The sequence below is a fragment of the Mustelus asterias genome, chromosome 15 (assembly GCF_964213995.1).
Source record: "Mustelus asterias chromosome 15, sMusAst1.hap1.1, whole genome shotgun sequence".
In the NCBI taxonomy this organism is placed as follows: Eukaryota; Metazoa; Chordata; class Chondrichthyes; order Carcharhiniformes; family Triakidae; genus Mustelus; species Mustelus asterias.
In genome coordinates this window covers 94,915,128-94,935,143 of record NC_135815.1, presented here as the reverse complement: position 1 = coordinate 94,935,143, position 20,016 = coordinate 94,915,128, and the positions used below count along the sequence as shown (strand labels likewise).

The following is a 20,016-nucleotide window of genomic DNA, read 5'->3' as shown; positions in this document are numbered from 1 at the left end:
TTTAAGATAATCCGAATTGCTCATGTATCCTGTGGGCACAGGGCTGGCAACAATATGTGCTGCTTATTCTGCCTCAGGTTAGAAACAAGATACAGTGAAATAGAAATAAAATCCCTTTTGTATCAGCGATGTATTAATCATCCTGGGACTGAATAGTTTCTATTATGTACTTATCTCTTCTTCCTCCTATTCGACCATTCCTGCTCACGGTCCTTATGTTCCAAAAGGTAATCATTAACACTTAAACAGACGATAACAGACAGGTTAAAACCAGCTAGTCCTTTCAACAGGTCCCACTGTGACACGGTGGTATATTTGTACATATATCACTCCCACACCTTCCCCGACAAGGCCACATAATCTTCCAGGCTGGGGCAAAGAAAAACAGGGGAAAAGATACGTCTCATCTTATAATGGTTACAGTACAGAAGTAAGCTATTTACAAGGGTGGCACGGTGACACAATGGTTAGCACTGCTGCCTCACAGCACCAGAGACCTGGGTTCGATTCCCAGCTTGGGTCACTGTCTGTGTGGAGTTTGTACGTTCTCCCCATGTCTGCGTGGGCTTCACCCCGGGTGCTCCGGTTTCGTCCCAAAGATGTGCGGGTTAGGTGGATTGGCTATGCTAAATTGCCCCTTAGTGTCAGGGGGATTATTAGGGTAAATACATGGGGTTACGGGGGATAGGGTCTGTGTGGTATTGTCATCGGTGCAGGCTCAATGGGCCAAATGGCCTCCTTCTGCACTGTAGGGATTCTATGATTCTGTCAAAGAAAAGTACAGCACAGGAACATGCCCTTTGCTCCTCCAAGCCCGTGCCAATCATGATGCCCTAACTGAACTAAACAAAAACCCATTCTGCCCTTACTCGGTCCATGTCCCTCTATTCCCTCCCTATTCATTCGGCCCATCATGTCTGCACTGGCTTTCTGCAAGGTCTACTCAACCCCGGTCCACTCACCTGCCCTTTCTCCAGAGCCCGGCAAATTTATTCTCTTCAGATAATTATCCAATTCCCGAAACCATTACTGGGTCATTCCCGACCACACTCCCAGGCAGTGAATTCCGGATCTCAGCCACTCACCGCGTGCCAGTGCTTTTTCCTCAAGCTGCCTCTGGTTCTTCTTGTGTTAATCATCTTAAATTGGTGGCCCCTGGCCCCTTCTGTCACAAGGAACAGTTGTCTCCATTGACTCACTAGTGTGAAGACCTTTACTGAATCTCCTCTCAACACTCTTTTTTCTCAGGAGAACCATCCCATCTTCTCCAATTTATCCATGAGGTGGAGATGCCGGCGTTGGACTGGGGTGGGCACATTAAGAAGTCTCACAACACCAGGCTAAAGTCCAACGGTTTATTTGGAATCACGAGCTTTCGGAGCGCTGTTCCACCACTCACCTGATGAATGAGCAATGCTCCGAAAGCTCGTGATTCCAAATAAACCTGTTGGACTTTAACCTGATGTTGTGAGACAATTTATCCATGTAACTGAAGTCTCTAATCTCCCAAACATTCTCACAAATCTGCTCTGAACCCTCTCCAATGTCATCATCTCTCTCTTCAGGTGTCTTTCCCCTAAGAGAGCTTTGGCAGCACGGACCAATACATTAATCTTGCTCTGAAGGCGTGGATCATCTTCACAACCATCCTAAAGTGTGGTGCCCAGAACTGGAAAGAATTTTAAAGTTTAGGCTGAACCAGTAAGGTTCATCACAACTTCTTTCCCCTGTACTGTGTGCCTCTATTTATAAATGATGTGGAGATGCCGGCGTTGGACTGGGGTGGGCAACATTAAGAAGTCTCACAGCACCAGGCTAAAGTCCAACAGGTTTATTTGGTATCACGAGCTTTCGGAGCACTGCTCCTTCCTCAGGTGAGTGCTCCTTCCGCAGGTGAGCGCTGTCCTTTCCTCACCTGAGGAAGGAGCAGCGCTCCGAAAGCTCGTGATTCCAAATAAACCTGTTGGACTTTAACCTAGTGTTGTGAGACTTCTTACTGTGTCTATTTATAAAGAGAAGGATACTGTATTCCATCTTCCTCAACCTGCCCGGTTACCTTCAATGATTTATACACCCACACAACCAGGCCCCTCTGCTCCTGCACCCCCTTTAGAATGGCACCCTTTATTTTATATTTCTGTTCTTCATTCATCCTATTGAAATCACACGTCAATGCATTCAATTTCATCTGCCACATGTCTGTCCATTCCACCATCTATCTGTCACCATCTATCACTATCCTCCTCACTAATCACAGGTTTTGTGTCATTTACAAATTTTGACATTGGCCTCTGCACACTCGAGTTAAAATCATCAATGTAGCAAGTCTTCACTTTAAATCACCCTGTTTTAAGTCATTCCAATTGAATGTCAGGTCAAATAGGCGGGTATCCGCATTTTAACCTCTGGAGATTTAGGGCAGAATATTCCCGTCCAGCCCGCCACGGGAATCGTAGTGGGCAGGACACGGGCAATTCAAAGGTCTGTTGACTTTGGGCGGGATTATCCGGCCTTGGAGCGAGCGCAGCTGGAAAGCCCCGCCCATTGATGCCGAGTGTGCGTCAATGGGTCAGGTGACCCGGTTGGCATGATGTTGGAGATGCCTCTCCAATTCCTCCGCCCTCTTGCCCGCTGCCTCTGCAGCTTGCGTCTTCTCTTCACCACCCTGTGACTCAAACCTGCTCTCGCTCCCTGGCTTGAGGCTGCCTCGCGCCCGCGGATCACCTCGCAACCCTGCATGGTACATTCCTGCGTGGCATGATCCCTATCCAAGCACGTGCATGAATCGGTCCATTACCCCATCCAATCTGGTGTCACATACAATCCGTTTTATTGCTTAAAGTCCTTGCACCAGCCTGCATCTTCACAGAATCATAGAATCATACAGTGCAGAAGGAGGCCATTAGGCCCATCGAGTCTGCACCGACAACAATCCCATCCAAGCCTTATTCCCGTAATCCCACGTATTTATCCTGCTAGTCCTCCTGACGCGAAGGGATAATTTAGCATGGCCAATCAACCTAGCTCGCACATCTTTGGACTGTGGGAGGAAACTGGAGCACCCGGAAGAAACCCACGCAGACACGGGGAGAATGTGCAAACTCCACACAGACAGACAGTCAGTTAGGGGAGGCGATGGCCGAGTGGTATTATCGCTAGACCTATTAATCCAGAAACTCAGCTAATGTTCTGGGGACCCGGGTTCGAATCCCGCCACAGCAGATGGTGGAATTTGAATTCAATAAAAGATACCTGGAATTAAGAATCTACTGATGACCGTGAAACCATTGTCGATTGTCGGGCAAAGCCCATCTGGTTCACTAATGTCCTTTAGGGAAGGAAATCTGCCATCCTTACCCAGTCTGGCCTACATGTGACTCCAGAGCCACAGCAATGTGGTTGACTCTCAATTGCCCTCGAACAACTAGGGATGGGCAATAAATGCTGGCCCAGCCAACGACGCCCATGTCCCATGAATGAATTTTAAAAAAACTCGAGGCCGGAGTGCTAATCACTGTGCTGCCCTCATCTGTGAATCTATGGTCAGCTCATCCATGTTTTTATCCCAATCACAGATGAAAATGGTGCAGTGGAAGGGAACCAACGCTTCATTCCCTCAGGTCACCCCCCACACAGTGTCTGAGCCTCCTGTAGAACCATTAAAACTCTCTCCTGTCTGTGGAAACCTGACCTTTGGTGCTGTGGGACATCTTGACAGAACAAAGTGTTGACACAGCAGAAGGGTCTGCTAGCCATTGCCTTCCTAAGCATTGTAGAATCCCAGTATGAAATATGAACGGAGCAAAGCATTAACATCCACACATCAGAGCAGTTGCTGTCAGTGCAAAGAAGAATTCTAAATGCTGGAAGAATCCCAAAACAAACTCTTGGAGGATCAGAATCACATGGTTATCATTTTTGCATCTTAGGCATTTTTCATTGCTTTGTGTGACTTGTTCTCATGCAGTAACAGACGATTAAAGAGATAGTTGTGTCCTTATAGTATTCTGTGTCTTTTGTTCCCTATGCCTATATTAACAATCAAGCCTGGAGGAGCAACAGAATGCTGGTTCAAACTCAAAAAAGGGCGGCACGGTGGCACAGTGGTTAGCACTGCTGCCTCACAGTGCCAGGGACCCGGATTCGATTCTGGCCTCGGGTCACTGTCTCTGTGGAGTTCGCTTGCTCTCCCCATGTTTCTTCAACCAGAGAGTGGTGAATCTGTGGAACTCTTTGCCGCAGAAGGCTGTGGAGGCCGGGTCATTGAGTGTCTTTAAGACAGAGATAGCTAGGTTCTTGATTAATAAGGGGATCAGGGGTTAATGGGGAAAAGGCAGGAGAATGGGAATGAGAAAAGTATCAGCCATGATTGCATGGCGAAGCAGACTCGATGGGCCAAGTGGCCTAATTCTGTTCCTTTATCTTATGGTCTTATGTCTGCGTGGGTTCCCTCCGGATGCTCCAGTTTCCTCCCACACTCCAAAGATGTGCGGGTTAGGTGGATTGGCCATGCTAAATTACCCCTTAGTGTCAGGGGGATTAGCAGGGTAAATGCATGGGGTTATGGGGATAGGGCCTGGGTGGGATTGTCACTAGTGCAGGCTTCATGTAGGGATTCTATGATTCTAACCTTGCTGCAAAGTATAAAATGTGCGCCGATTTTTGGGGCTACCTGAGGTGATTTTTTTTGAGACTCCGCTTGCGAATTTGAAATAATCTCAGTATCTCTTCAACATTTCTGCTTCGGGAATTTTCACAGTGCAACTTCTAGCAAGCTCACTGGGAATCAGAGGTCAAATCTAACAAATGGAACCAAGAGTGTTGACCTTCGATGGCCCACAATGCAAATGGTCAGTCTGCATGGCATGGCATGAATCTGGTTGTCCAGCCATGATCGTGTGAAGTCCCCCAAAAGGATCCAAAGTGATCCCATCACAGACCAGTGGACAAAACAAATGGGAAAATGCTGTGACGTCAGAAATACAGCAACAGGTTTGTGCACAGCAAGCTCCCACAAACAGCAATATGATAGTGAGCAGGTAATCTGCTCTTTGTCATGTTGATGGAAAGAAAAGTATTGATCAGGACACTCCAGTGTTATTATAATGACATAATACCTTGAACTTATTTACAATACAAGATAGGGGAGGCGATGGCCCAGTGGTATTATCACTAGTCCATTAATCCAGAAACTCAGCTCATCTTCTGGGGGCCCGGGTTCGAATCCCGCCATGGCAGATGGTGGAATTTGAATTCAATGATAAATATCTGGAATTAAGAATCTACTGATGAACCATGAAACCATTGTCGGAAAAACCCATCTGGTTCACTGATGTCCTTTAGGGAAGGAAACCTGCCGTCCTTACATGTGAGTCCAGAGCCACAGCAATGTGGTTGACTCTCAACTGCCCTCTGAAATGGCCCGGCAAGCCATATTAATCGTTCAAGAAGGCAGCTCACCACCACCTTCTCAAGGGACGGGCAACAATGTTGGTCAGCCAGTGATGCCCATGTCCCATGAATGAATAAAAAAAATGAGGCACCAATCGCTCCTAGGGGATTAATATAGATGATGTGGGTTAATTTATTAAGACGAGGCACATGAAAACAGCTATATGTAGGCATAAAGCTTGAGGACTTCAAAGCTGCGCATGCTCAGTGCTTTACCTGGCACTCCCTCCTGCAATGACTATATCTGTGTTGGTGCTCACTACAGGTGGCACAGAACATGCTACCTATGGCATTGTTAGGCTGAAGTGACACAGTTAGTTGGATTCTTGGGCACCTGGAGATTCAGAAGACGTAAGACGTTCATCACATAAACCAGCCTCCCATCCATTGACTCTGTCTACACTTCACGCTGCCTTGGAAAAGCAGCCAGCATAATTAAGTTCCCCATGCACCCCAGACATCCTCTCATCCACCTTCTTCCGTCGGGAAAAGGATACAAAAGTCTGAGGACATGTGCCAGCCGACTCAGGAACAGCTTCTTCCCTGCTGCCATCAGACTTTTGAATGGACTTACCTCGCATTAAGTTGATCTTTCCCTGCACCCTAGCTATGATTGTAACACTACATTCTGCACTCTCTCCTTTCCTTCTCTATGAACAGTATCCTTTGTTTGTATAGCGCGCAAGAATACTTTTCACTGTATCCCAATACATGTGACAATAATAAATCAAATCAAATCAAATCAAACAATGCATGCAGTGAGACATTCCTTGAAAGATAACTTCCTGTCGCAAGTTAGTGCAGTGTGTTGCACTGTAAAACTCCATTTGTGTGGTGTTGTGTGAGAGAATGAATAAGTGAAAAGAAAGTAAGAAATTTAAGGAAAAGGTTAGCATGAGGGATTCACCTTTGCCTCTTCCCTATGCCATCCAAAGTATCAGCTGGCCTTGCCTCATGAGGAGACAGGGGATGTAAGGAGAGATAATTCCATACAATTTTCCAGCACTTCAATAAAACATGCGTTGGGAATGTGTACTGCTTGGGAATTTCTGTGCCTGCTCCTCCTACATGACTGCTGGCTGCCCTGAAAGATTTACACTTTTTAAAAATGTATACCCAATCGAAAAAAAACAAATTGGTCCAATCAAAGTCCCTATAAGAGAGACATTACAGATCCAAGCTGACAAGACAGGCCCCACTTTTCCTGTCTTGGGTTCGATCAACAATAGGGCGGCACGGTGGCACAGTGGTTATTATTGTTGCCTCACAGCGCCAGGGACCTGGGTTCGATTTCCGGCTTGGGTCACTGTCTGTGTGGAGTTTGCACATTCTCCCCGCGTCTGCATGGGTTTCCTCTGGGTGCTCCTGTTTCCTCCCACAGTCCGAAAGATGTGTGGGTTAGGTGGATTGGCCATGATAAATTTCCTCTTAGTGTCAGGGGGACTAGCTAGGGTAAATGTATGGGTTATGGGGATAGGGCCTGGGTGGGATTTTGGTTGGTGCAGACTCGATGGGCCAAATGGCCTTCTTCTGCACTGTAGGGATTCTATGAACAAGATCCAAGTTGAGAGGAACAGACCTGAGATCTAAACAGATCTGAGATTCATTTTAGCCAAAAGGCCTAGATGGCATTTTAAAAAAATTGATTCAAATAAAGCCTCAGTGTAACCTCATTGACTTGCATCAAGTGTAGGATTAAACCTCAAATTGACATTTTTCTAGGCTCCAACATGGTTGAGGAGTCAATGGTTTCATTCAAGCTCCAGGCCAGCTCCAGCTGGCACTCTCAGGTAAGGGCGGTGGCACACAGAGGGCAGAGTAACATGTTGGAAGGAAAAGCAGTAGAGCAGGAGAACCGATCGTGATAGCCTGGAGATTGCCCTAAATCTGTGAACAGGTGAATGACCAAGGTTTTGGTGGCAGGGTAAATGTGCAAATACGTAATGACATTTTCAGGTGAGCATCGTAGGCAAGGGCAGCATTTACAACCTTTCCCTAACTTCCCTTGAGCGGGAGGTTTGGGGAGTTGTCTTCTTGAACTGTTACAGACTGTGCAGTGAAGGTACCGTCAGGGTGCTGTTCATATATCTATTCATAGAATCCCTACAGTGCAGAAGTGGCCATTCGGTCCATCAAGTCTGCACTGACTCTCTGACAAAGTATCTGACCCAGGCCCTCTCTCCCACCCTATTCCTGTAACCCCACGCATTTACCATGGCTAATCCCCCTAATCTACACATCTTGGGACACTAAGGGTCAATTTAGCAGGGCCAATCCACCTAACCCGCACATCTTTGGAGTGTGGGAGGAAACCGGAGCACCCAGAGGAAACACACGCAGGCACAGGGAGAATGTGCAAACTCCACACTGAAGGCGTGATCTTACCGGCCATTCACGCCACACTCCCCGTCCCCTGCAGTGAATTTGGTGCCCATTCACTGCAGCGGGATGGGAAAGTCCCGCCAGCGTGAATGACCCTAATATTCTGTTCAGACAGTCACCCAAGGGCGGAATCGAACCCGAGTCCCTGACGCTGTGGGGCAGCAGTGCTAACCACCATACCGCCCGACTTCAGTCGGGAATCCCAGGCATTATCCGCCAATTATGATTTTTAAAAGAAAATTGACATATGGCAATATGTGTCACATCACAAAAGCCCAAACTGCACCATTCTCAATGGACACTAGTCCCAAGGTAATCCCCATTTTCCAGCATAGCACCCAGGAAAACGATAAGAGGTCTAATTACATTTATCTGGTCGCCCTGCAAGGAGCGACACCTGAATCCTTCCCTGAGAAGATATGTGATGAGTAGGGTTTTACACAGAGGGTGGTGGGGGCCTGGAATGCACTGCCAAGTGAGGTGGTTGAGGCAGACATGTTAGCGACATTTAAAACTTATCTGGATAGGCATATGTACAGGCAGGGACATAGAGGGATATAGGCGCTTGGTCTAGATAGGACAAGGTAATCGGCGCAGGCTTGGTGGGCTGAAGGGCCTGTTCCTACGCTGTACTGTTCTTTGTTCTTTGAAAGCGGGGTTGGATACACCCGAGAATAGCAATTCTTATATCTCAGGTAATGCAGTGCCATTGATAGAGGTGGGTATACTGAAGGTGCTTGAGAATTTTGAGATCTAATTGTGAATTGGCCCATAATTGAAGCTATTAGACTGCATTACCATTGCGTTGCGACACATTGCAATAATGCATTTGTATTAAATTGAGTTTTCACTGAATAATGTAACGTTGGGAATCAACTCCCTTATGCTTAATTATTTTTAATATGCATGCAATGTAATTCCGCGCTAATGAACAAAATGGGTGCGTTGCTTTCAATTAGGCATTGTATTGCATTATTCCTATTCACATTTTAAAGGTCTTTCCATTCTTCTATCAGTAAAGTGGTTCGAATCGCAGTTGTGCTCCGTAATATGTAATGAGACTGAAGGGGTTAAACACTGTTGTGTAGCTCAGAATCCGTGCAGAATAAAAATGAACTCTGCCCTTTGATCTCCTCAGAAACACTCAATTGCTTTGATCTCCAGCGCGGCAGTAACATCTCATTGTGGAACCCACTCAGTTTTACAAAGAGGATCAAAAGGATTATGCCACTTCCTACATCTTTCACTCCGGGACCGTGACATTTTACAGCTTTATTATAGATCTGCACTCCAAATTGTCCCCGTGTACTCGTCACTATTTGTTTCCCGTCACAGTCAGGGGACTCGCAAAGGCAGCCACTGGCATTGTGTGCAGTGCTGTTTGTATAATAGCTAGGGGGGAAGGCGCTGGCACCTTGGTATTGTCAATGGGCTCGTAGTCTAGACACCCAGGGCAATGCTCTGGGGACCCGGGTTCACATCCCCACCAGGACAGATGGTGAAATTCTAATTCAGCAAAAATCTGGAATTAGAAGTCGGATGCTGGCCGTGCAAAACATTGTCAATTATCTTAAAAACCCCATCTGTGGGTAGCATGGCGGCACAGTGGTTAGCATTGCTGCCTCACAGCGGCAGGGACCCGAGTTCGATTCCCGGCCTGGGTCACTGTCTGTGCAAAGTCTGCACGTTCTCCCCATGTCCGCGTGGGTTTCCTCCGGGTGCTCCAGTTTCCTCCCACAGTCTGAAAGACGTGCTGGTTAGGTGCATTGGCCGTGCTAAATTCTCTCTCAGTGCACCCGAACAGGCGCTGGAGTGTGGCAACTAGGGGAATTTCACAGTAACTTCATTGCTGTGTTAATGCAAGCCTATTTGTGACAATAATAAATAAACTTAATGTCCTGTGGTCTACATGTAACTCCAGATCAAAAGAGATGTGGCTGACTCTTAATTAGCCTCTGGCCTAGCAAGCCACTCGGTTCCAAGGCAATTAGGGATGGGTCGTAAATGCTGGCCCAGCCAGCGACACCCACATCCCAAGAATGAATTAATAAATAGTTGCAATTAATAATGTAATAAAACTGTCATGACATTTTTATTTCTAAAAAAGTTCATGTAACCTCAGAGAGGTGTCGGAGCCAGAGGGTGGAATTCCCCCCCCAAAATTCTAAGTGACGAATGCACGTAAAAACTGGAGTAAGTCCCGCTGGGTTTTTTTCAGCGGGATTTTCAAAATGAATCTCCCACACTTTGTGCACTGCAGAGTGCGTTAGTATGATTCACTCCAGAACCCAGTGGTCAGGCCTATTCCTGCTGGAGAGGCCGGCAGCCGATCTGTCAGCACCGAGATTGGTGTATGAGCAGTGGCCCCTGTCTGCTGGCCTCCTGATTGCCGATTGCTGGTCAGTTTGATCGTAGGCCAGCCCCGCGACCCCACATTGCTGATTGTGCAACCGCACCCCAGCCCCCCCCCCGCCCCCCTCCTCCCCCCCTCCCCCCCCCCCCCCCCCCCCCCCCCCCGCCATGGCCTGATCGCTGGCCAGCCCAGTGACCCCGCATCGCTGGCTGTGCGATTCCACCCCCGCCCCCAATGGTCTGGTCGCTGGCTTCCCCAAACACGCTTGCGCCCAGCCCCGAATCTCCCTCTTGTCCTGCCCCAATCTTCCACAACCCTTCCCATCGGCAGTCCTCACCTCCCCCACTTGCAGCCCTGATCCCCCCAACCCTCTGGACGGGCCTCGATTGCCCTCCCTTTACTCCAGCGAGGTCGGGCCGCCAGCTCCTCGCAAGTGGGGAGCTAGTGCAATCCATGCTGGGGTGAAGTACTCCTGGCAGGGGAAGAGAGGCTAGCGGGCTTGGCCTGGAAATCTCTGACCCGGGCCCGCTAATGGGATGCTAATCATGATTAGCATCATTTATATGTACGGCTCCACGCCTATTTCTGACTGTGATGGAAATCCGGTGCTGGGAGAGGCATGGAGGCTATGCTGGAGACTCCCACCCACTGCGGTAAAAGAGCAGCACTGCGAGATGGAAGAGTCACCCCGCCCCCCCCCCCCCGCCTCCCCATAGAGTCATACTCTAGAATTCTACCACCCCGCATGCCACGGAATCGGAGTGGGCGATGGACGGACAATGGAAATGTCCGTTGACCTCGTGAGGGAATTTCCGGTTTTGCTCGAGCGAAGCTTTCATAGTCACACGGCACAGAAAAGGCTCTCGGCCCATTGAGTCTGCACCGAAAATAACTGCCACAAAATCAATAATCCCATTTTCCTGCACTTGTCCCATATTATATTTCAAGTGCTCATCCAAATACTTTTTAAGGGTCGTAAGGTTTCCCGCCTCCACTCCCTTCCCAGGCAGCGCATTCCAGATTCCCACCACCATCTGAGTGAAAAAATGTTTTCTCAAATCCCCTCTGAATCTCCTGCCCCCTCACCCTAAAACTAAGTCCCTTCGTGATTGACCCCTCAACCAAGGCGAACAGCTGCTTCTTACTCATCCTGTCCATACCCCTCATAATCTTATTCACCTCAATCCTGTCCCCCCTCGGCCTTCTCGGCTCCAAAGAAAACAATCCAAGTCTATCCAGTCTCTCCTTATAGCTCAAATGCTCCGTCCCAGGCAACATCCTGGTGAACCTCGATTCCCGGCTTGGGTCACTGTCTGTGTGGAGTTTGCACATTCTCCTCGTGTCTGCGTGGGTTTCCTCCGGGTGCTCCGGTTTCCTCCCACAGTCCAAAGATGTGCGGGTTAGGTTGATTGGCCATGCTAAATTGCCCCTTAGTGTCCTGGGATGCGTAGATCAGAGGGATTAGCGGGTAATATATGTAGGGATATGGGAGTAGGGCCTGGGTGGGATTGTGGTCGGTGCAGACTCGATGGGCCAAATGGCCTCTTTCTGTACTGTAGGGTTTCTATGATTTCTATGATAACCTCCTCTGTACCCCCTCTCGTGCAATCATATCCTTCCTATAGTGAGGTGACCAGAACGGCACACAGTTCTCCAGCTGTGGCCGAACTAATGCTCTGTACAGCTCCAACATTACCCCCTTGCTCTTGTACTCGATGGCCAGTGTATCTGAGAGGCTGGGATGGCAAATGTATCTGTGCATTACAGGGTAATTACCTCCACATTTGCAGCTGAAATTTTCCAAGTTTTATTACAATTATTAGGGGCAGCACAATGGTCAGTTGTTAGCTTTGTGCAATTATATCTCTGAATTTTAAAATTGGTGCCGTTGGATGCGTTCTCCGCACATGCTATATAGTTTAACAATTACTTTTGCAATCCAATAGCTAACAAAGTAACCAAATAAGTATGCGAACAATCAGCTTGTTACATTTAGTGGACAAATGAATATCATGGAAATCTCTGTTGAAGAGGAGGACATCGGGCTGGATTTTATCCCACCTCAGTGAAAAAGTCGGGGACGGGTTCTGCTGGCTTGTCCTACAATCATTAGGCCATCGGTCTGTTAATTAGACCATAAGACCATAAGGTATAGGAGCAGAATTAGGCCATTTGGCCCATCGAGTCTGCTCCGCCATTCAATCATGGCTGATATGTTTCTCAATCCCATTCTCCTGCCTTTTCCCCGTGACCTTTGATCCCATTATGAATCAAGAACCTATCTATCTCTGTCTTAAGGACACTCAATGACCTGGCCTCCACAGCCTTCTGCGGCAATGAATTCCACAGATTCACCACTCTCTGGCTAAAGAAATTCCTCCTTCTCTCGGTTCTAAAGGGTCGTTAACTTTACTCTGAGGCTGTGCTTTCAGATCCCAGTCTCTCCTACTAATGGAAACATCTTCCCCACGTCCACTCTATCCAGGCCTTTTCAGTATTCTGTAAGTTTCAATGAGATCCCCCCCCTCGTCCTTCTCAATCCATCGGGTACAGACCCAGAGTCCTCAAATGCTCCTCATATGCCAAGCCTTTCACTCGTGGGATCATTCTTGTGAACCTCCTCTGGACCCTTTCCAAGGCCAGCGCATCCTTCCTTAGATATGAGGCCCAAAATTGCTCACAATATTCTAAATGTGATCTGACCAGAGCCTGATACAGCCTCAGCAGTACATCCCTGCTTTTGTATTCTAGTCTTCTCGAAATGAATGCTAACATTGCATTTACCTTCCTAACTACCAACTCAACCTGCAAGCTAACCTTAAGAGAATCCTGAACTAGGACTCCTAAGTCCTTTTGTGCTTCTTGTGGCAGGCCCTTGCGAGCTGCCAGCCAACCAAATGGCCCCAACAGCGCCACCCGGAGCGGTGTCCACTGCTGGAACTGCAGCCAGTGCTCAACAATGAGGTGTCAAGAACGTGGAGGTGAAGGTAAGTGGAGCACGGATTTGGGGGGAGCAAGTCAGCAGGTGGGGTGGAGCGGGGAAACACAGGAGTCTGGGACTGTACTCGTTGGAGTTTAGAAGGATGAGGGTGGGGAGGGGGGGGGGGGCGGTGGGGGGATCTCATTGAAACTTACAGAATACTGCGAGGCCTGGAGAGAGTGGACATGGAGAAGATGTTTCCATTCGAAGGAGAGTCTAGGATCCAAGGGCACAGCCTCAGAGAATACCTGGGGAGTGGAGGGGTGGTGGTGAGGGTGGTGAGGGGAACTCTGATGTGCCTGGGTGGTGGGGGGGCAGTACAAAATATACCCCCACTCTCCAACGTTGCCCACCGTCTACCCTACTGGCGAAAGTTGTCGGCCTGGATGCTTGGCACGCGCCTCATCCCACCACTGCCAGGATCTAATTGTTAAAGGCCAGAGGCATTGGGGTGAGGCCTCAAGTTGCCATTAAGTGACAGACACCTTTCTGCACTGATGGTGAAACTGTGTTGGGGGTAAAGTTGGGCAGGGAGGTGGTGGGTATATGCCCATGGTATGGTACCGAATATGACAACAGCCCGCATCTGTCACCCCACCACCCCCATTGACCAATATGCCCCTGGGGAGAAGGTGGAAAGAGGGTGAGCAGAGATGTAAAATCCAGCGCCAAGTGAGGAAACAGCAGGAGGATTGGGATTCTTTTTTTATTCATTTATGGGATGTGGGCATCACTGGCTGAGCTCAGCATATACTGCCCATCCCTAACTGCCCTTCATTGGCATTTAAAAGTCAACTACATTGCTGTGGCTCTGGAGTCACATGTAGGCCAGACCGGGTAAGGATGACAGATTTCCTTCCCTAAAGGACATTAATGAACCAGATGGGTTTTTCCAACAATTGACAATGGTTTCATGGTCATCAGTAGATTCTTAATTACAGACTTTTTTATTGAATTCAGATTTCGCCATCTTCCGTGGTGGGATTCGAACCCGGGTCCCCAGAGCATTACCCTGGGTCTCTAGATTACTTGTCCAGTGACAATGCCACTACACCACACCCGTCCCTGATAGTTCTTTGAAAGAATGGTCTTGTTCATGCTCTAAGATTCTCTGACTCTGTAAAGGTTTCTCAGGGAATGATGTGAGTGAAATTGTTTTTTGGGCTTTAATGCATAATAGGCACTAGAGCCTAGACCAATGACAAAATGAGGGACCTGATGATTTACTTCCTCACCTCAATATCAAACTGCTGTCAAGTCAACCCCCTGCATATTCTCATCATTGATAGTCCTCAGAGAACTCTCAGTGCTACAGAACTCTATCATTACCAGTATAAATGCTTTCTGTGTCTCCCTGTGTACCACAACATTTCTGACGTTTTCCTTCAGCCCTTCCAGCAAAATTGTAAGGACACTAATTGACCCGGGAACTTTATAAATCCACTTGTAGCAACAGCTGTGAAAATCTGAGCCAATACCTTTACAATCTTCCTGCATAAAATGGTTAGATGAATTCACAAGAAGTGTGAGCAGGAGTAGATCATTCGCATGTCCGATGCAACTCTCACTAACTTTTACAGATGCACCATAGAAAGCATCCTTTCCAGATGTATCACAGCTCCTGCTCTGCCCAAGACCGTAAGAAACTACAAAGGGTCATGAATGAAGCCCAGTCCATCACTCAAACCAGCCTCCCATCTATTGACTCTGCCGACGCTTCCCGCTGCCTCGGAAAAGCAGCCAGCATAATCAAGACCAATTTTTACAGATGCACCATAGAAAGCATCCTATCCGGATGTATCACAGCTTGGTATGGCTCCTGCTCTGCCCAAGACCACAAGAAACTACAAAGGGTTGTGAACGTAGCCCAGTCCATCACACAAACCAGCCTCCCATCCATTGGCTCTGTCTACACTTCCGCTGCCTCGGAAAAGCAGCCAGCATAATTAAGGACCCCATGCACCCGGACATTCTCTCTTCCACCTTCTTCCGTCGGGAAAAAGATACAAAAGTCTGAGGCCATGTACCAACCGACTCAAGAACAGCTTCTTCCCTGCTGCTGTCAGACTTTTGAATGGACCTACCTTGTATTAAGTTGATCTTTCTCTACACCCTAGCCAAGACTTTAAGACTACATTCTGCACCCTCTCCTTTCCTTCTCTATGATTGGTATGCTTTGTCTGTATAGCACGCAAGAAACAACACTTTTCACTGCATACTAATACATGTGAGAGTAATAAATCAAATCAAATCAAAAATCGAGTCTGCTCCACCATTCATGGCTAACCTTAGGCTTTAGCTCCATTTTCCTGCCCCTCTCCTAACTCCCTGAGAGACCAAAAATAAACCTGTCCGTCCCAGCCTTAAATATATTCAACGATGGAGCATCCTTTATCCTCTGGAATAGAGTTCCAAAGATTCACAACCCTTTGAGTGAAATAATTTCTCCTCATCTCAGTCCTAAATGAGCAACCCCCTTATCCTGAGACTGTGCCCCACCTCCGCACCGTGTTTTAGATTCCCAGACCAACGGAAGCAAGCTCTCAGTGTCCACCCGATCAAAACCCTTCGGAATTATATAGATTTCAATGAGATCGCCTCTCATTCTTCTGAAGTCCAGGGAATATTAATCTAATTTATGAAGCCTTTCATCGTGGGACAGTCCCCATGTCGGAGGGACCGCATTAGCGAACCTTAGCTGTACCATCTCCAATACAAGCATTCATAACCTTCGGTGCTAAGTAAGGTAGATATTTTTGACAATCCCTCAAAAAAAAAGGGGAAAACAAGATGAACAGTCAGCCTGACTGACTGATCGCAGCTCACACGGTGGCACAGTGGTTAGCACTGCTGCCTCACAGCGTCAGGGGACCTGGGTTCGATTCCCGGCTTGGGTCACTGTCTGTGCAGAGTCCGCATGTTCTCCCCGTGTCTGCGAGGTGCTCTGATTTCCTCCCACAGTCAAAAGAAGTGTGGGTTAGGTGGATTGGCCGGAGTAAAATTGTCCCCGAGTGTCAGGGGTGGGGGATTAGCAGGGTAAATATGTGAAGTTACGGGGATAGGGCTTGGGTGGGGTTGTTGTTGGCGCAGACTCAATGGGCCAGTTTCCTCCCACAGTCCAAAAGACGTGCTGGTTAGGTGCACTGGCCGTGCTAAATTCTCCCTCAGTGTACCCGAACAGGCGCCAGAGTGTGGATTTTCACAGTAACTTCATTGCAGTGTTAATGTAAGCCTACTTGTGACACTGATAAATAAACTGTAACATATATTATATATAAAACCCTGATCTTATTGCATGAGATAGGAAAAAGACTATAACTATAAAGCCTATTCATTCAACATTGATGCTGTATTCCTGGAGGCTTGTTTCTATGTTACTGGCAGCCAGATGTTGAAGCTCCTTGATTATGAATGATTTAATTATATATTTTAAATGAGCTCTAGTCGTGTAACTGTACCTTAGGTTTCTCATCCAGAATTTGCTGACGCACTTCTTTGTGTTTGTCCACCAATTTCTCTTGTCTCTTGCACTGAGCATCTTCCAACTAGAGGGAGAGACAAGAAGCAAATGTGAAATGCTTTTGATACAACGTGGAAAGAGCAATGGATTATTGTGGGTGGCACGGTGGCACAGTGATTAGCACATTGAGCAGTAGAATTTCACTGCCGTTCTCCAGACCTATTAACTTGACGGTGAATTGACGGTGTTTGCTTTCATTATGTTACTCTAACTTTTCAGAATTGTTTTATTAATTCACAGCGCCAGGGACCCGGGTTCTATTCCGGCCTCAGGTCACTGTCTGCGCAGAGTCTGCACGTTCTCCCCGTGTCTGCGTGGGTTTCCCCTGAGTGCTCCGGTTTCCTCCCACACTCCAAAGATGCGAAGGTTAAGTTGATTGGCCATGCTAAATTGCCCCTTAGTGTCCCAAGACGTGTAAGTTAGGTGGATTGGCCATGCTAAATTGCCCCTCAGTGTCCAAAGTTGCACAGATTAGGTGGATTGGCCATGCTAAATTGCCCCTTGGTGTCCCAAGACGTGTAGGTTAGGTGGATTGGCCATGCTAAATTGCCCCTTAGTGTCCAAAGTTGCGCAGATTAGGTGGATTGGCCATGCTAAATTGCCCCTTGGTGTCCCAAGACGTGTAGGTTAGGTGGATTGGCCATGCTAAATTGCCCCTTAGTGTCCAAAGATGTGCAGATTCGGTGGACTGGCCATGCTAAAATTCCCCACAGTGTCCAAAGATGTGCAGGTTAGGTGGATTGGCCATGCCAAATTTCCCCTTAGTGTCCAAAGATGTGTAAATTAGGTGGATTGATTTGATTTGATTTGATTTATTATTGTCACATGTATTAACATACAGTGAAAAGTATTGTTTCTTGCGCGCTATAGAGACAAAGCATACCATTCATAGAGAAGCAAAGGAGAGAGTGCAGAATGTAGTGTTACAGTCATAGCTAGGGTGTAGAGAAAGATCAACTTAATGCAAGGTAGGTCCATTCAAAAGTCTGACAGCAGCAGGGAAGAAGCTGTTCTTGAGTCGGTTGGTACATGACCTCGGACTTTTGTATCTTTTTCCCGACGGAAGAAGGTGGAAGAGAGAACGTCCGGGGTGCGCGGGGTCCTTAATTATGCTGCCTGCTTTGCCGAGGCAGCGGGAAGTGTAGACAGAGTCAATGAACGTCCATGCTAAATTGCCCATTAGTGTCCAAAGATGCGCAGGTTAGATGGATTGGCCATGGTGAATGTGTGGCGTTATGGGGATAGGGCGGAGGCGAGGACCTGGGTAAGGTACTATGTTAGAGTTGGTGCAGACTCGATGGGCTGAATGGCCTCTTCGACACTGCAGGGATTCTCTGATCCTATGATTGAACAATGTAAAAATTGTGGCCAATACTGCCAGTAAGTGGGAACAGTTCTGCTCACTTCCTCTAGACTAAGCACAAAGGTCACCCAAACATGAAAAATTGTGAATGGCCATTTCATTCTCTTAAAATGTAAATGATCAGAGTGAGAAATAGTCTCTCTTCTGTTAACACCATTGAAACTTATCCAACCTTGTGAGGAAGGCACATCAGAGTGAGGCATCTGCACCCAAAATAAATAGTCTACATTCCTCTTCTTGCTTTTCAGACTTGAAACAGATGGTTTTAGTTTAAATGTTGGAGTATTGGGAATGAAAGATCCCGCTAACGGATGCAGATTCCTGGTTAGAATTCCTATCCATCGAGGTTAATGCCAATTTGTTCCATCAAATCTGCATAGGTTCGTGTTTGTCTCTTTGGATATGGACTGCATTCCTGTAGCACCGCTGGAGGTGGTGGTGTCCTGGTACCCAGGGCCGTTTCGCCAGGGTGCACCACATGGCCAAACACCTCTGGTGCGGCCCACATAACGTGACCTCTTGAAAGAGCATTGGGAAGGCTGTGAAGGCGCGCTGTTCTGATGTCATGCAGTCTAATCCGACTTGGACCGTGCAGTTCCAGGCCACAACCCGGAGCGTCACTCTGCAAACCAGTGGGATGAGAACTGCGACAGAATGGCAATGCGACTGGATGAATATTATGGAGGCCCAGGCTGTTGCTCTGGGGGCGCGGGTTCAAATCCCATCATGGCAGCTTGTGGAATTGAAATTCAATCAAAGAACAAAGAACAGTGCAGCACAAGAACAGGCCCCATTGGCCCACCAAGCCTGTGCTGACACATGTCACCTCTCTAAACTAGGCTTTTTGCCTCTACGTGGTCTGTATCCCTCTATTCCCTGCCTATTCATGTATCTGTCAAGATGCCTCTTAAACATTGCTATTGTATCTGCTTCCACCACCTCCATTGCCAGCTCATTCCAGGCACTTACCACCCTCTGTGTAAAAAACCTTGCCTCTCACGTCTCCTTTAAACTTTCCCCCTTTTACCTTCAACCTATGTCCCCGAGTAAATGACATTTCTACCCGGGGAAAAAGACCCCGGCTATCCATTCTATCCCCATGCTTCTCATAATTCTGCAACCTTCTATCAGGTCGCCCCTCAACGTCCAACGTTCAAGTGAAAACAAACCAAGTTTGTCCAATCTCTCCTCATAGCTAATACCCTCCAAACTAGGCAACATCCTGGTAAACCTTTTCTGTACCCTCTCCAAAGCCTCCACATCCTTCTGGTAGTGTGGCAACCCCAAACTGTAAATAATGTTCCAAATGTGGCCCAACTAAAGTTCTATACAGCTGCAACATGACTTGCCAATTTTTATACTCTGTGCCCCGACCGATGAAGGCAAGTATGCCGTATGCCTGTGTAAGATGCTGTATCAGAGAGTCGGTGCCGACTCGATGGGCTGAATGGCCTCCTCCTGCACTGTAGGGATTCTATGGATTCAATTTCAGCAAAGATGCCAAGTGACTTGAATGGGTGAATGGCGAAAATGCTGCCAGTCTTAAAATGGGGTGGGGAGTCGACTGGGGGGAAGGATGGTTTGTGGGGGGTGTTATATTTTTAGGGAAAGTTTGAGGATAAGGGGTAAACCTTTTAGGGGCGGCATGGTGGCACAGTGGTTAGCACTGCTGCCTCACAGCATCAGGGACCCAGGTTCAATTCCGACCTTGGGTGACTGTGTGGAATTTGCATGTCCTCCCTGCATCTGCGTGGGTTTCCTCTGGTTTCCTCCCACACTCCAAAGATGTGTGGGTTAGGTTGATTGGCCGTGCTAAATTGACCCCAGTGTCAGGGAGATTAACAAGGTAAATATGTGGGGTTACGGGGTTAGGGCCTGGGTGGGATTGTGGTCAGTGCAGACTCGATGGGCTGAATGGCCTCCTTCTGCACTGTAGGGATTCTATGACCGAGGAGAGGAGAAATTTC

At 47.7% G+C, this 20,016-nt stretch overlaps 1 protein-coding gene across 1 annotated transcript in view; it reads right to left on the bottom strand.

Moving 5' to 3' along the window:
• Nucleotides 1–20,016, bottom strand: part of plcb1 (phospholipase C beta 1) — a 751,388-nt gene that overhangs the window by 31,772 nt on the left and 699,600 nt on the right. Inside the window, exon 32 of the mRNA XM_078230364.1 lies at nucleotides 16,625–16,711. Within this exon, the coding sequence (XP_078086490.1) occupies nucleotides 16,625–16,711 (87 nt within the window). The remainder of the gene's footprint in view (nucleotides 1–16,624; nucleotides 16,712–20,016) is intronic.